The following is a 16,799-nucleotide window of genomic DNA, read 5'->3' on the forward strand; positions in this document are numbered from 1 at the left end:
TACTTTTAATAGATATCGATAGAAATAATATTTCCCTAGACTGATGCAGAACAATTCTACCGAGTGAGCACTAAAATTCCACTTTAAGAATAATTTTGTTTTTAGCTGGAAACAAATCGACGTTTCCTTTCGACGCGGAACGTCGCATAAAAGACGTGATGAGAGGTACATGTTTGGGCTGGCTCCAGCTAAATATTACAAAAACTGAATTGCAAATACCTGAAGAAACGTAAGAGAAAATACCTCCGACAACTCTTAGAAGAGACAGCCAGTATAATTCACAATATGACCGGTTTCGGCTTACTGTCATCATCAGATCATTAAGAGTAATCTGATACAATTATCAATGTCAAATACTTTGCATACACAGGTACTTGAAGAAGTATGCGGATGATATAGTACTGTATTACATTAGTAGTGTCAAGCGGAACGAAACTTAGCAATATGCCCCTCCCATTATTGTTTGCAGTTAGTCATAGCCGTTATTTTATTTTCTCTTATTGCCATTTGTATTAGAGTAACTTCCAATACAATACGTCACAACGATGTTTTCAGTGTCTGAAATGACGAATATGCGCTACATGTACAGCTTAGCAAATGGCAGTGCGGTTGCAGGACGTTAATTTCAGGCTGAACGTTATCCTGAATTACCTTGTGTAAGAACGTTTGTAGATTCTCAACGTTTGCGAGAGGCTCATTTGGAAAGAGAATTGCAGACGGTGGGAGACCATGCCTGAGCTCGAAGAATGGAGTCTTCCTACTGTGGATGAAAGTCCATCAATTAGCACAAGGAGATTTACAAGAAGGGAACATTCTGACTGAAAATCTGCAGTAACCGTATCACCTTCAACGGGTGCAAGGGTTAAATGAGGCAGACTTTCAGCCACGAATAATTTTCTGCCAAGGCGAAGTTAGGCACTTTGATATGTTCTGTAGCTCATAACACTGATAAGGCTAGCTTTCCACATGAAGAGATTTTCAGTCACAGTAACAGTTACGTCTGAGCTTATGAAACCCCGATGAAGTGCGTACGGACAGATATCAACACAGATCCAGTTTCAAAGTGCGGAATGTAATCATTCGTCATCATCTCTCTTCGTTTTGGAAGGTCTTACTGGAAAAACATGTATACGGTTTCTCATGAATGAGTTGCTTTATTTGGTTCACAAATTGATTCCATATTTATGTTTGCAAAGGACTTTTGAGAGCGTTCGCCACAAGCGGCTTCTAATCAAATTGCATGGGCATGGAGCATCATCTCAGCGGTGCTACTGAATTCATCATTTCCGGCCAGGGAATCATCTCAGCGGTGCTACTGAATTCGTCATTTCCGGCCAAAAACGTCACAGTTCGTAGTAAATGACGGAAAGTCATCTGGCGTTCCCCGAGGAAATATATCAGTCCTCGGCTGTTCCTAAACTGTATAAACGATTTAGGAGTAACAAAGACCTCTTAGATCGTTTTCCGTCTCGTAAAGTTACCAGAATTGCAAAATGGCTTAGACAAGATATCTGTATGGTTGTAAAAGCGACAATTAACGCTAAATAACGTGTAGTGTGAATTCATCAACATGAGTACTAAAAGCAATCCTTAAATCTAAAGCTGTCAATTCAGTAACTAGGAACTACAATTACGAGCAACTTCAATTGGAGCAATCTCACAGATAATGTTGTAGGAAAGGCAAACGAAAGATTCTGTTTTATTGTCGAAACATTTAGAAGATGCAACAGGTGTACTAAAGAGTCTGCTTACACTACGCTCGTACTTCCTCTGCTGGAGTATTGCTGTGCGGTGTGGTTTCCGTAGCAGACAGGATTGACGAAGGAAATCGAGAACGTTCAGAGAAGGTCAGCTTGTTTCGTACTCGTATTATCACGAAATAGTGGAGAGAGTGTCGCGGGCTTGATACGTGAACTGAAGTGGCAAAGGCGTTTGTCGCTGCGGCAAGAGCTTGTCACGAAATTTCAAAAAAAAAAAAAAAATGGTTCAAATGACTCTGAGCACTATGGGACTTAACATCTGAGGTCATCAGTCCCCTAGAACTTAGAACTACTTAAACCTAACTAACCTAAGGACGTCACACACATCCATGCCCGAGGCAGGATTCGAACCTGCGACCGTAGCGGTCGCGCGGTTCCAGACTGTCCAGACTGAAGCGCCTAGAACCGCTCGGCCACAGCGGCCAGCCTCGAAATTTCAATCCAGAACTTTCTCTTCCGAAAGTGAAAATATTTCTTCGACGCCCACTTACATAGAGAGAAATAAACATTGTGATAAGATAAGAGAATGAACTTGTACGGAAAGAGAGAGTGAAACTGTAGAGAAACAGTGTGAAAGTGTTTCGATGAACTCTGTTCCAATTACTTGAGCGTGAATTTCGTAGTATTCAAGTAGATGTAGATGCAGATGTACTTGATGATATACCTCTACACACGATGGTGGCGCATTACTCTGGCAGTTTGCAGCTCCTCCTTCCCTGAAATACGTGTCAAGTGCCCCGGCAGTTACGCGAGCACTAAACTGCCACTATGAAGAACGTACATACGTAAGTGTGTAAACTGTGGCGTTGCGCATGTTGCGAGCTATCGGCCTTGGCACCGAGCAACAGCAAGCAGATACAAACCTCCTCTCCTGGAAACGGCTGAAGCGGAAGAGACCACAATAAAAGCATGCTCGAGGGCAACTGGCTGATCTCTCTACGAATAAAACTTGCCGCACAGACGACAGCTCAGCGGCTGGCTGAAGGAGTGCAACCACTCCGGCCGCAGTCAGTCCCGATGCTGCACAGAGTCTACAAGTAGATCTATATCGATACTCCGCGAGCCACCTGATTGTGTTTGGCAGAGGATACATAATTATGGTACCACTAACTGACTCATGAATGGTGTGCCGGAAGCCTCTGTATTAGTCGGCCAAAAGCAGCTGCTATGGCGTGTCGCACCGTGCTTACCAGCCGGCCAAGCAGCCATGCCGGTCTGATGTATACAACTCCCGTATCCATAGTCGATGTGAGGGAGCATATCCAAAATGCATTCGCCTGAGTACGGAACAAACCACTAATTTTTCACAACGATCAGCAAAATTTGTAATACTGGTTCACAGGATACATGGAAGCAAGAGTTCTTCACTTCGAGCAACTTTTTAAAATGTAAATATTTTTGGTGAGTATATCACTTTTTTAACCATGAATAATAAATAGTTTGATATGTATAAACGTATTTGATGAATGTTTCATTTTTTTACTTTAAATATTAAATGCTTTCAAATCTCACTAAAGAGGGACCTACGGACCAGTGTTTATATGAATTTTTTGCAAGGTTTTGATGTCGAGAATAAATCCCTAAAGTTTCTGAATTTTTTCATACACCACGTTTGTATTATTAAATTCTAACATCCGTTTGTAGTAAAAATGCTTTCAGATTCTTCCTTGCCGCTTCCTTCGTAGTTCCCACCAATGAACGGGAATCCAACGGGTCATCAGAGAAATTACCTAGCCTCCCACGCCTCCTCAAAAACTATCAGACAGATTTATGTTATTACATAAACTAGTTTCGAAATTTCACTACTCGATTTTGGAAAATAAACATGAAAACTATCTCAAAAATGGCACGGATTTCTTTAACATAATATCTACGTTTGACGCAGGATACTTCTAATTTGCTCGCCTGAAGGCCTGCCTACGTGGATGGGCCTGCGACATGACCAGTAACAATTCAGAAAGATAAGGCACAGCATTCTCTTCATATAATTCCACGGCAGGCGCGAATCTGAATAAAATCATCTTGGTTACCAGGCTGCATCACTGTTCTTAGCGCTTCACATGGACAGGGCCTAACTTCGGAAATGAATTTATTTAAGCGTTCTCCTCATTTACACGGTCGTATAGTCAGATTTTGCTGACATCTGTTCAGTGTTGTAGTCCTTGGTGAAATGCTGTTAACTTCGATTTTATATTGTGTAGATTCTGACATTATCGAAGTTGTGAAAGATTTTTCCCCTTATTATTTTCAAAATAATTGCATGACACATACAGTTCTCAAATTTTCGGCTTTCCAAAGACTAATATTTCCTTATTGTGGTAACTTGGGCGTTATTCTAAAGTAACGTATTATTCTCCGGTGTAAAGAAATTAGTATTATTAAAAGTGGGTGTGACGGCAAGTCTTGGGAGGAGGGGAGACAGAGGCAGCGGTGAACCATGTCTTCCACCTTTCCCTCCCTCCACACCTGTGTGAACACACACACACACACACACACACACACACGCATTCCAGAACCGAACTCTGGATCCGCACCTACGCGCCAAACGTACGGATGGACAAAGACGTCTTGTGAGGTGCAGTTCCCGTGTAACCAGTTCTGGAGGCCGCACAGCTGTCCCCGTCGCTACGTAAGAGCGACGTCGGTGACGGGCAGGAGGAGGGGAGAGCACGACCTCGCTCACCAGGCACGGAGGTGGGGGAGGCTCTCCCGCAGACCACGTCCCGGGCAGCCAGCGCTGTGGCTGCAGTGTCGCAGCAGCTGGGCGACGCCGGCCATGGCTGCCACGTGGGTCCCGCCTCTGGCGCTCGCCTTGCTCATCTTACCAACTTCAGCAGCCAGTGAGATCCGATACAAGGAGATTGACATCGGCAGCCTCACGTGCAATGAAATGAAAGACGTGGAGCCACTGGAGGCTTGCCGGTTTTCTTTCGTCAACGGAACTGAGCAACAGGTACTGTCCGCCGCTGCATGTTCAAATGTGTGTGAGTTCCTAAGGGACCAAACTGCTTAGGTCATCGGTCCCTAGACTTACACACTACATAAAATAACCCATGCCCGAGGGAGGACTCGAACCTCCGGCGGGAGGGGCCGCGCAGTCCGTGATATGACGCCTCAATCCGCGCGGCCTCTCCGTGCGGCGCAGGTGCATGCGCAGCTGAAATTTGCGGCTTCGTGTTTGGCTAATGAGAGTTACTTCCTTTACAGTTACTCAGAACAAAATAACTGCTTTAAGGAGTCTCAGTACATTTTCTTCTTGCTGGATGCACCAGGCCCACTAGAGGTAAAACGCAATAAGTTCAGGCGTGCAACAGAAAAATGTGTCGAGACGTTTTCCCTTCATGTTCCATATTAATGTCTTAGCAATAACCTCACACTTTTTTGCTGATGATGCAGTTATCTGTAATCACATACTGTCTCAAGAAGGCTTCTAAATGCTCAATCACATCTTGATAAGTATTCGAAGTGGTACAACTTACTGTAAAAGTATAGATACGTCGGGTTATGCAGTTCACTAAACTAAAACAAAAAAGGTGCAACCATACTACTACAATTCACAGAGACACTCAAGTGAGACAAACACCTGGGGTTAACGATTTGCAGGGATATGAAATGGAATGATTACATAGGCTGGCCGCGGACTTCAATTCATTGCCAAGATACTGTAAAAACATACTCTACGGTGAAAAGTGCGTACAAATATCTTGTGAATCCTATCTTAGACTATTGCTTACGTGTGTACGACACATACCAAATACGATGAACGTATACAAAGAATGGCGCCAGGATTGGTCTCAGATTTGTTTGATTCACAAGAACGCGTCACGGAAATCATGGGGAATCTGAACTGTTAGACTCTGTACATATCGTTCCCTTAGCAACGGTGATGACAAGATTGCAATCACTGCACGCACAGAGGCATTCTTTCCGCACTGCATATACGATTAGAAAATGCTAAGCACCTCCTGCAGTGCGCTCACATCGGTTTGCATAGTATCTATCTGGATTCAGAAATTGAACCAATGTTCGAGTACTTGCGGAAATCTGGCAATCTGCTATATACAGAAATTAAAACTATTGTTCGCATTCGTACGTCTATAAACAGCCACCAACAGTAGCCATGAACTGATGATGATAGCACCAGAAGAAAGAGGAGAAGTCCGCAGCTCGTGGTCGTGCGGTAGCGTTCTCGCTTCCCACGCCCGGGTTCCGGGTCCCCGGGTTCGATTCCCGGCGGGGTCAGGGATTTTCTCTGCCTCGTGATGACTGGGTGTTGTGTGCTGTCCTTAGGTTCGTTAGGTTTAAGTAGTTCTAAGTTCTAGGGGACTGTTAAGTCCCATAGTGCTCAGAGCCATTTGAAAGAGGAGAATTTGAAAGTTCAAATTTAGGGGTTCTTCGCATAGCAAGAGGTTCAGGCAGTCGTTCCCTGAAACAAAGCCAGTACGGTGTTGTTGTTGATAGTTGTAGTTACGTGACTTTTCGCTTCAGGTAACTACACTGAAAGATAAAGACATGCAGAGTTTCACCACAGCCCTACAGGAATGTCGCTCAGTAAGACATTGCGCAGAATCTCTTGCCTGTTGCGGATGTGTGATCAGTAAATACAGAGAAGATGTTTCGTTTTAGTTTCTTCAAGGCGATATCTTGGAGCTCAGTCAAGATAGAGAATAATACATTCCACAAAACATATTGTGAATTGCGTCCTCTTTACAGCATTTAGAGTGTCGTAATTAACTACTCCTTATTATTTTTTTCGTTGACTTTGAGTTTCCGAGCCAAACTATGTTGATGTACTCCTAATTATTACTTCATCCCACTTCTGTCATGTTGTTTGCGTTGTCCTGTGACACCAGTAGGCGAGAGTTCCAGTACTACGTCAGACATCGAAGTACATGTAAAACACACTGCCAGAATAAAAAATCAGTACATCTGGAAAGACTATGTCGATTTTTATCCAATGACGACATTTGCCACCTGGAGGATAGTAAAGAAAACTAAACTCTACCCGAACAGGCCGTGAAGGTCCAACAGTACCGACAGGCCGCAGTGTCATCCTTAGCCCACAGGCGTCACTCGATGCGAAATGGAGGGGCACGTGGTCAGGACACCGCTCTCCCAGACGTTTGTCAGTTTAGGAAACCGACCTAGGGGATAGTAGATTTACTGATAATGGTTTCAACGTGGTCCGACAACAGATAGCATTGTGGCATAACTAACAGAGCACAACAACTGTGTCTACCTTTCAATAGAGAGTGCTCACAGCCAGAAGGCTCGGTGAGGTCCAAAAGTGTGAAGCAAGCAGGCAGGCAGTCATACCATGGAGACGCAATCGTGCTTGCTATAGCCAATTAAGGGAGTTCGAACTGTGGCTTTCTGAATAGCAGGATAGCTCTTTCGGAGAAGTGGCACACGTGTTGGACGTACTACCGCAGTTGTTCAACGTTGTTGCTATCAGTGGTTACATGATCATTCTCACATCCGTAAATGAGTTTCTGTACATCCATGCTGCAAAGACGCCGACCAGGATCGTCGTATTGTAAGGACAGCAGTGGCAGATCGTACAGTTACGAAAGTGCAAGAAAATGGGTTATTAGCCCAGACATGTCAACACGGTTGCAGACCAGTTATTAGCACTGGGACTACGGACACACACACACAGCTCTAGCCCATATTCCACTTATGCTACAGGATAAACGTGCACGACTCGCCTGGCGCCTTAGAGGATCACTTGGGAGATGGAATGGCGCGACGTGGTCTTCAGCGATTAAAGCAGATCCTGCCTGCACGCAAGTGATGGTCGTTTGCGAGTAAGACACAGAACTAGTGAGCACCGTCTCGTAGACTGTATTCATCCAAGCCACACTGGCCGCCCCACTCCAGGCCTTATGGTCTGGGTTTCTCCAAGTGACTACACTCAGTCACTTTTGGTATCTCTGTGGTGAGGGGGAAAGGGGGGGGGACGCTAACCGCGCTCGATAAATGCAGAATGCAGTGACCCATTCTTGTGCTGTTTTTGTGACAGGAAGGTGATGTGTTATTCCAACAGATCATGCTCGTCCACTCACTGACCGTGAGACTCAACGTGCCCTATAAGATGGGCGGAAACTTCCCTGGCCAGTGTGATCTCCAGACTACGTCTATGGCACAATAATTGACTCGTGCGACTTGTCAACCAACAACTCTTATAGATCTATGTGGACAGGTCGAGCAGACGGGGCATAATGTATCCCAGAACAGTATTCTCCATTTGTACGATAGACTGGATGCCAGAGTCAGCGCTTGCAATATCAGCTGTGGTGACTGCACAACGTACTAATATGTGTGTCCCAGCTTGAGTGAACTGGAGAGCTCTACAAGGGTGTACTAATTTTATTCCGGCAGTGTAGATACGTGTCATTGCACTCCTCACCACTGGACAAATTACGTCCACTAATATCTATCAACGAGTGATAAGAGTGTGTGGAGATAATTCAACAGACGTCTGTAGTGCAAGGCAGTGCACTTAAACCACTATCGAACACGCTCAGCTTCCATCCATCATAATGAACAACGTCTCTATAAACTCGGCCGTGGTGATTGAGTGCGAGTAAGTAATTATGTGTTAAGCCTTAAATGTCGACTGTAACGCTTTAGACGAAATGTTACGAGACGTTGTTTACCGCGCAGTCTGTGCGAGATGCATCCCACAGATGCTTGCACCAGACCAAAATATCGTCGGATGCAAACATTTTTGTACCTTTCTGAAGACCTTCGTCATTAACGTTTGAATGAGATGTAGCCACCATAAGTTATTTCCGGAATGGGCGAAATGTGAATTGTACAACAAAGCAGAAATTCAATATGCAGCCATCTCTGGGGATATGGGTAAGCGGGTTTAGTATTTTGGAAAATCCGGAGTCTAAAGCAACTGTCGAGTCACAACATTACAAGACACCACTGAGAACGAGGCAAGAGAATAACTTCCGTACATAATGCGATAACGCTAGATCCACAATAGTTCTGCGTCGACGGAATTTATGCCGGCCGCGGTGGTCGTGCGGTTCTAGGCGCTCCAGTCCGGAGCGGCGCTGCTGCTAAGGTCGCAGGTTAGAATCCTGCCTCGGGCATGGATGTGTGTGATGTCCTTAGGTTAGTTAGGTTTAAGTAGTTCTAAGTTCTAGGGGACTGATGACCACAGCAGTTGAGTCCCATAGTGCTCAGAGCAATTTGAACCATTTGAACGGAATTTATTGACACATTTGGATGGACTGCCCAACTAAATCCATCGAACAGTCTTGATGTAGTGTCTTCAGGCTTCCATGTCTCTGGGCCTATGGACTGCGTCGCCAACACTTTCTCGGCTGAGATGCTGTTGTCGAAGCTGTAAGACAGTGGCTAGCCTCAGTTGTCAAAATTTTTACGACTGCAATATACAGGCTTCTGCATCAACATCTTTAGTTCGCAAGGCACCTTCAAGTGTGTCGCGGAGGACATTTTGTGCACCATTGTCGCTTCCCAACTATCCTGTTGCCGTCGTGAATGGAAAGAACGATTGCTCCAAACTCTCTGATATTATCTTCACGACCTTTCACGAGATATACACGAGAAGATGCAATTTTTTGACTCTGTTAGCAACGTACACTCTCCGAACTTTGACGGTAAACCACACCGTGATGCACAGCGCCTCTCTTGCATTTTCTGCCACTGCAGCTGTTTGATCATCTCTGTGACGCTTTCGTGCTTACTAAAAGAACCTGTAGCGAAACGCGCTGCTCTTCCTTGGACCTTCCCTACTTTCTGTATCAATCCTATCGGGTACGGATCCCATACTGACGAGCAATATTCAAGTAATGGTCGAACGGAGTTTTGTCAGCCACCTACTTCGTTCGTCGCTGTCGAAAGTTGGGGTGATTATCTGGAAATATGACACTAGCTAGCTGAAAACTTTTTAAATGTGTTATTGTGCTCTCTTTATGTGTTGTAATGGCCATGAAAATAAGCTGAAGACAATAGATTCAGAATAATTCTTGTACGATATATTTATGGAGGAATAAATTAGTCCCAAACAACGTGGTTTCGAAAAAATTTCTTTGGAGCTGTCACGTCCAATGAGACTATCGTCTCAGAATCCCTGCTGTCGTTAGACCTGCTGAATTTTGTCCTATCGAAATGTCTGAAATGTCCTGCAGCAACTTTATTTTAGGTTCACCAAAAGTGAAAGTAACCAATAATGAAATCATTCTCAATTCGTTTCTATCGCTTCTTTTGTACCACAATGGTGGCAAAGTGGCAGCCATGTTGGAGAGGGAGTGCTCACCCAATGCAACAGCGTGAAATAACTCGCGGCCATCATTTTTTTAACATTGTGCATTGACAGTGGGACAGTCTCACGTGTTATGGGTAATAACAGAGATACGTGCAAATTTGACTACCTTCCGATCGTTGGGGCAGACCGTGGGGTACTCCGTGTAGTTGTGTGGGTTCTGTCTTTACAAGAAACTCTACGTAAAAGGTCAACAGAACACAACCTATTGTAGATTCCAGGAATATCACGGATATCGTGATCCTCTGCCTTCACGTGGGTATTAGAAGTTCGTAACCTCGTGGACACACGAGAACCCTTCAAAGAGCATACAGGGCGTTACAAAAAGGTACGGCCAAACTTTCAGGAAACATTCCTCACACACAAAGAAAGAAAATATGTTATGGGGTCATGTGTCCAGAAACGCTTACTTTCCATGTTACAGCTCATTTTATTACTTCTCTTCAAATCACATTAATCATCGAATGGAAACACACAGCAACAGAACGTACCAGCGTGAATTCAAACACTTTGTTACAGGAAATGTTCAAAATGTCCTCCGTTAGCGAGGATACATGCATCCACCCTCCGTCGCATGGAATCCCTGAGGCGCTGATGCAGCCCTGGAGAATGGCGTATTCTATCACAGCCGTCCACAATACGAGCACGAAGAGTCTCTACATTTGGTACCGGGGTTGCGTAGACAAGAGCTTTCAAATGCCCCCATAAATGAAAGTCAAGAAGGTTGAGGTCAGGGGAGCGTGGAGGCCATGGAATTGGTCCGCCTCTACCAATCCATCGGTCACCGAATCTGTTGTTGAGAAGCGTACGAACACTTCGACTGAAATGTGCAGGAGCTCCATCGTGCATGAACCATATGCTGTGTCGTACTTGTAAAGGCATATGTTCTAGCAGCACAGGTATGATGAGCGAATTGTACATCAGGAATAGTTCTTACATAAACCTTATGCTTCAACCACATTTAAAAAGAATGGTGAAATAAGGATTGTCATTCAGCACCAAGACACACTGATGCTTCCATTCAAGAAAACCGGCGGCAGCACTGCAGTGGGATCCAAGCTTACACATAACGCTTTAGCATTCCTGTTTCAAGAGATACACTATGAGCTCAATGGGTCAGGTAGTGTATCCCGTATGAAATCATGATAACGTGCTCCATTGAGCTTAGGTGGAAGAACATGGGGCCCAATCAAGACATCACCAACAATGCCTGCCCAAACGTTCACAGAAAATCTGTGTTGATGACGTGATTGCACAATTGCGTGCGGATTCTCGTCAGCCCACACATGTTGATTGTGAAAATTTACAATTTGATCACGTTGGAATGAAGCCTCATCCGTAAAGAGAACATTTGCACTGAAATGAGGATTGACACATTGTTGGATGAACCATTCGCAGAAGTGTACCCGTGGAGGCCAATTAGCTGCTGATAGTGCCTGCACACGCTGTACATGGTACGGAAACAACTGGTTCTCCCGTAGTACTCTCCATACAGTGACGTGGTCAACGTTACCTTGTACAGCAGCAACTTCTCTGACGCTGACATTAGGGTTATCGTCAACTGCACGAAGAATTGCCTCGTCCATTGCAGGTGTCCTCGTCGTTCTAGGTCTTCCCCAGTCGCGAGTCGTAGGCTGGAATGTTCCGTGCTCCCTAAGACGCCGATCAATTGCTTCGAACGTCTTCTTGTCGGGACACCTTTGTTCTGGAAATCTGTCTCGATACAGACGTACCGCGCCACGGCTATTGCCCCGTGCTAATCCATACATCAAATCTGCCAACTCCGCATTTGTAAACATTGCACTGACTGCAAAACCACGTTCGTGATGAACACTAAACTGTTGATGCTACTTACTGATGTGCTTGATGCTAGTACTGTAGAGCAATGAGTCACATGTCAACACAAGCACCGAAGTCAACATTACCTTCCTTCAATTGGGCCAACTGGTGGTGAATCGAGGAAGTACAGTACATACTGACGGTAGTAAAATGAGCTCTAACATGGAAATTAAGCGTTTCCGGACACATGTCCACATAACATCTTTTCTTTATTTGCGTATGAGGAATGTTTCCTGAAAGTTTAGCCGTACCTTTTTGTAACACCCTGTATATGCAGGGAAAGCCTCAGATCACATAACACATGTTAACTCTCTGTCTCTTCATTCACCTGCATCTACGTCTACGTGGCTACTCTGCTAATCACACTTAAGTGCCTAGCTGACGATTCATCGAACCAATTTGACTATAATTCTCTATTATTCCAGAAAGTGAAAAAAACGAACCCCAATTTCTTTCCGTGATAGCTCTGATTTTCCTTAATTTATTATGATGATCGTTCCTTCCTATGTAAGTTGGCGTCAACAAAACATTTTCGCATTCGGAGGAGAAAGTTGGTGACTCAAGTTACGTGAGAAGATCCCACCGTAACGAGAAACGCCTTTGTTCTAATGATATCCATCTCAAATCATGTATTACGTCCGTGATACTCTCTTCCCTATTTCTTGATAATACAAAACGTGCTGTTTTTCTTTGAACTTTCTCGATGTACTCCGTTAGTCCTATCTGGTAAGGATCCCACACGGCGCAGCAGCACTCGAAAGAGAACGGACAAGCGTTGTGTAGGCCGTCTGTTTAGCAGATCTGTTACATTTTCTAAGTGAGCTGACATAAAACGCTGTCTTTCGTTCGCCTTCACCACAACATTTTCTTTGTGTTCCTTCCAATTCATAGTTGCATTTCCTAAGTATTTCGTTGAATTTACGGCGTTTCGACTTGATTGATTTATCGAGTAATCTAACTTTAACGGATTCCTTTTTACATTCATGTGGATGACCTCCCAAATTTCCTTATTTAGGGCCAATTTCCAATTTTCGCACTATACGGACATCTTATCAAAATCGTTTTACAACTGGTTTTTTCTTCTGCTGTCCTTTCGAGACGACAAACGACAGCATCATCCGCAAACAATGTAATATGTCTGCTCAGATTGTCTCCTAAAAAGTTTATATACCTGTATATAAGGAACAACAGAGGGCCTATAACACCACCTTGAGGAACGCCGGAAATCACTTTTGTTTAACTCAATTCCTACAAACTGTGATCTCACTGAAAGTAAATCACCAATCCAGTCGCATGACTCACGCGATGTTCTATAAGAACGTAATTTGATTGCAAGTCGCTTGTGAGGTATTGTGTCAAAAGCGTTCTGGTAATCTTGAAATGTGGAACCAGTTTGAAATACTTTGTCGATAGCATTCAACATTTCACGTGAGTAAAAAGCTAGTTGTGTCTCACTAGAACTGTGTTTTCTAGATCCTTGTAGACTATATGTCAATCGACCGTTCTCTTAGAGGTAATTCACAATGTTCCAACACACGGTCCAAAATGCTGCTACATATATATTAGTGGATTACTCCTGTTGCCTTTCTTGTTGTGACCTGTGCAATTTTCCGGCCTTTGGGTACGGATCTTTCGCCCAGCGAGCAGTAGTAAATGATTGTTAAGTATGAAGCTATTGTATCACCATACTCTGAAAGGAACCTAACTGGTTTGCAATCTGAACGGGAAGACTTGCTTTTATTAAGTGATTTGAGTTGCTTCACTACACTGAGGATATATACTACTAAGTTACTCATGTTGGCAGCTGTTCTTCACTCGAATTCTGAAATATTTACTTCGTCTTCTTTCGTGAAGGAATTTCGTACAGCTGTGTTTAATAATTTTGCTTTAGCATCGCTGTCATCGATTGTATTTCCATTGTTATGGCTCAGAGAAGGCACTGATCGTGTCTTTCCGTCATCATACGTTACATGCGACCAGAATCTCTTTGGATTTTCTGCCAGATTTCGAGACCATGCTTCGTTGTAGAAACTATTATAAGCATCTCGCTTTGAAGTCCGCGCTAAATTTCGAGCTTCTGAAAAAAAAGATCGCGAAACTTGCGTTCGTTTAAATTTGGCATGTACAGGGTGTTTCAAAAATGACCGGTATATTTGAAACGGCAATAAAAACTAAACGAACAGCGATAGAAATACACCGTTTGTTGCAATATGCTTGGGACAACAGTACATTTTCAGGCAGACAAACTTTCGAAATTACAGTAGTTACAATTTTCAACAACAGATGGCGCTGCGGTCTGGGAAACTCTATAGTACGATATTTTCCACATATCCACCATGCGTAGCAATAATATGGCGTAGTCTCTGAATGAAATTACCCGAAACTTTTGACAACGTGTCTGGCGGAATGGCTTCACATGCAGATGAGATGTACTGCTTCAGCTGTTCAATTGTTTCTGGATTCTGGCGGTACACCTGGTCTTTCAAGTGTCCCCACAGAAAGAAGTCACAGGGGTTCATGTCTGGCGAATAGGGAGGCCAATCCACGCCGCCTCCTGTATGTTTCGGATAGCCTAAAGCAATCACACGATCATCGAAATATTCATTCAGGAAATTAAAGACGTCGGCCGTGCGATGTGGCCGGGCACCACCTTGCATAAACCACGAGGTGTTCGCAGTGTCGTCTAAGGCAGTTTGTACCGCCACAAATTCACGAAGAATGTCCAGATAGCGTGATGCAGTAATCGTTTCGGATCTCAAAAATGGGTCAATGATTCCTTTGGAAGAAATGGCGGCCCAGACCAGTACTTTTTGAGGATGCAGGGACGATGGGACTGCAACATGGGGCTTTTCGGTTCCCCATATGCGCCAGTTCTGTTTATTGACGAAGCCGTCCAGGTAAAAATAAGCTTCGTCAGTAAACCAAATGCTGCCCACATGCATATCGCCGTCATCAATCCTGTGCACTATATCGTTAGCGAATGTCTCTCGTGCAGCAATGGTAGCGGCGCTGAGGGTTTGCCGCGTTAGAATTTTGTATGGATAGAGGTGTAAACTCTGGCGCATGAGACGATACGTGGACGTTGGCGTCATTTGGACCGCAGCTGCAACACGGCGAACGGAAACCCGAGGCCGCTGTTGGATCACCTGCTGCACTAGCTGTGCGTTGCCCTCTGTGGTTGCCGTACGTGGTTCATCCGTCACGTTCCCAGTCTGTTGAAATTTTTCAAACAGATCCTTTATTGTATCGCTTTTTGGTCCTTTGGTTACATTAAACCTCCGTTGAAAACTTCGTCTTGTTGCAACAACACTGTGTTCTAGGCGGTGGAATTCCAACACCAGAAAAATCCTCTGTTCTAAGGAATAAACCATGTTGTCTACAGCACACTTGCACGTTGTGAACAGCACACGCTTACAGCAGAAAGACTACGTACAGAATGGCGCACCCACAGACTGCGTTGTCTTCTATATCTTTCACATCACTTGCAGCGCCATCTGTTGTTGAAAATTGTAACTACTGTAATTTCGAAAGTTTGTCCGCCTGAAAATGTACTGTTGTCCCAAGCATATTGCAACAAACGGTGTATTTCTATCGCTGCTCGTTTAGTTTTTATTGCCATTTCAAATATACCGGTCATTTTTGAAACACCCTGTATTTTTTTCGTTGTTGCTGCAACAGTGTTTTGACCCATTGTGTGTACCGGGGAGGGGGAATCAGCTCCGTCGTTTCATAATTTATTTGGTATAAATCTCTCAGTTGCTGTCGATACTAGTTCATTGAATTCAAGCCACATCTTGTCTACACTTAACCGTACATAGTTAATTTAGAAGGAGTGGAGATTGTCTCTCAGGAAGGCATCAAGTGAATTTTTATCTGCTTTTTTTTGAGGATTTGAGACTTACAATATTCAATCTCACTAATTGTTATATCCGTTTTGATGCACGTTATTAGCTCAGGATTACTTATTGCTAAGAGGTCAAGTGTGTTTTCACAACTGCATGCTATACGAGTGAGCTTATGAACTAGTTGCTTGAATTAATTTTAAGAGAATGCGTTTGGCACTCTTCTGGGTGATGTTTCATACATACCTCCGTGTTTAAAGGTGTATTTTCGCCAACATATAGAGAGTAAATTGAAATCACCACGAACTATAATCATATGAATCGCGTGCGTGCTTGAAATGAGACTCAAGTTTTCTTTGAACCTTTTAGAAGTTGTATCATGCGAGTTGGAAGGTCTGTACAAGGATGCAATTATTGTTTTATTCCAGTTCCTAAAATGTCCTCAACCCACACTAATTCACAGGAGCTATCTACTTCAATTTAACTACACCTACATCTACATTTATACTCCGCAAGCCACCCAACGGTGTGTGGCGGAGGGCACTTTACGTGCCACTGTCATTACCTTCCTTTCCTGTTCCAGTCGCGTATGGTTCGCGGGAAGAACAACTGTCAGAAAGCCTCCGTGCGCGCTCTAATCTCTCTAATTTTACATTCGTGATCTCCTCGGGAGGTATAAGTAGGGGGAAGCAATATATTCGATACCTCATCCAGAAACAAACCCTCTCGAAACCTGGCGAGCAAGCTACACCGCGATGCAGAGCGCCTCTCTTGCAGAGTCTGCCACTTGAGTTTGTTAAACATCTCCGTAACGCTATCACGGTTACCAAATAACCCTGTGACGAAACGCGCCGCTCTTCTTTGGATCTTCTCTATCTCCTCCGTCAACCCGATCTGGTACGGATCCTACACTGATGAGCAACACTCAAGTATAGGTCGAACGAGTGTTTTGTAAGCCACCTCCTTTGTTAATGGACTACATTTTCTAAGGACTCTCCCAATGAATCTCAACCTGGTACCCACCTTACCAACAATTAATTTTATATGATCATTCCA

The 16,799-nt window shown here is 44.1% G+C and overlaps 1 protein-coding gene across 1 annotated transcript in view; it reads left to right on the plus strand.

The window, feature by feature from the left end:
• Positions 1-4,512: 4,512 nt before the first annotated feature.
• Positions 4,513-16,799, plus strand: part of LOC126479017 (toll-like receptor 4) — a 138,068-nt gene continuing 125,781 nt past the window's right edge. The window contains exon 1 of the mRNA XM_050103748.1: positions 4,513-4,713. Within this exon, the coding sequence (XP_049959705.1) occupies positions 4,537-4,713 (177 nt within the window). The 5' untranslated portion in view covers positions 4,513-4,536. The remainder of the gene's footprint in view (positions 4,714-16,799) is intronic.

The sequence above is a fragment of the Schistocerca serialis genome, chromosome 1, assembly GCF_023864345.2.
Source record: "Schistocerca serialis cubense isolate TAMUIC-IGC-003099 chromosome 1, iqSchSeri2.2, whole genome shotgun sequence".
NCBI classification, from domain to species: Eukaryota; Metazoa; Arthropoda; class Insecta; order Orthoptera; family Acrididae; genus Schistocerca; species Schistocerca serialis.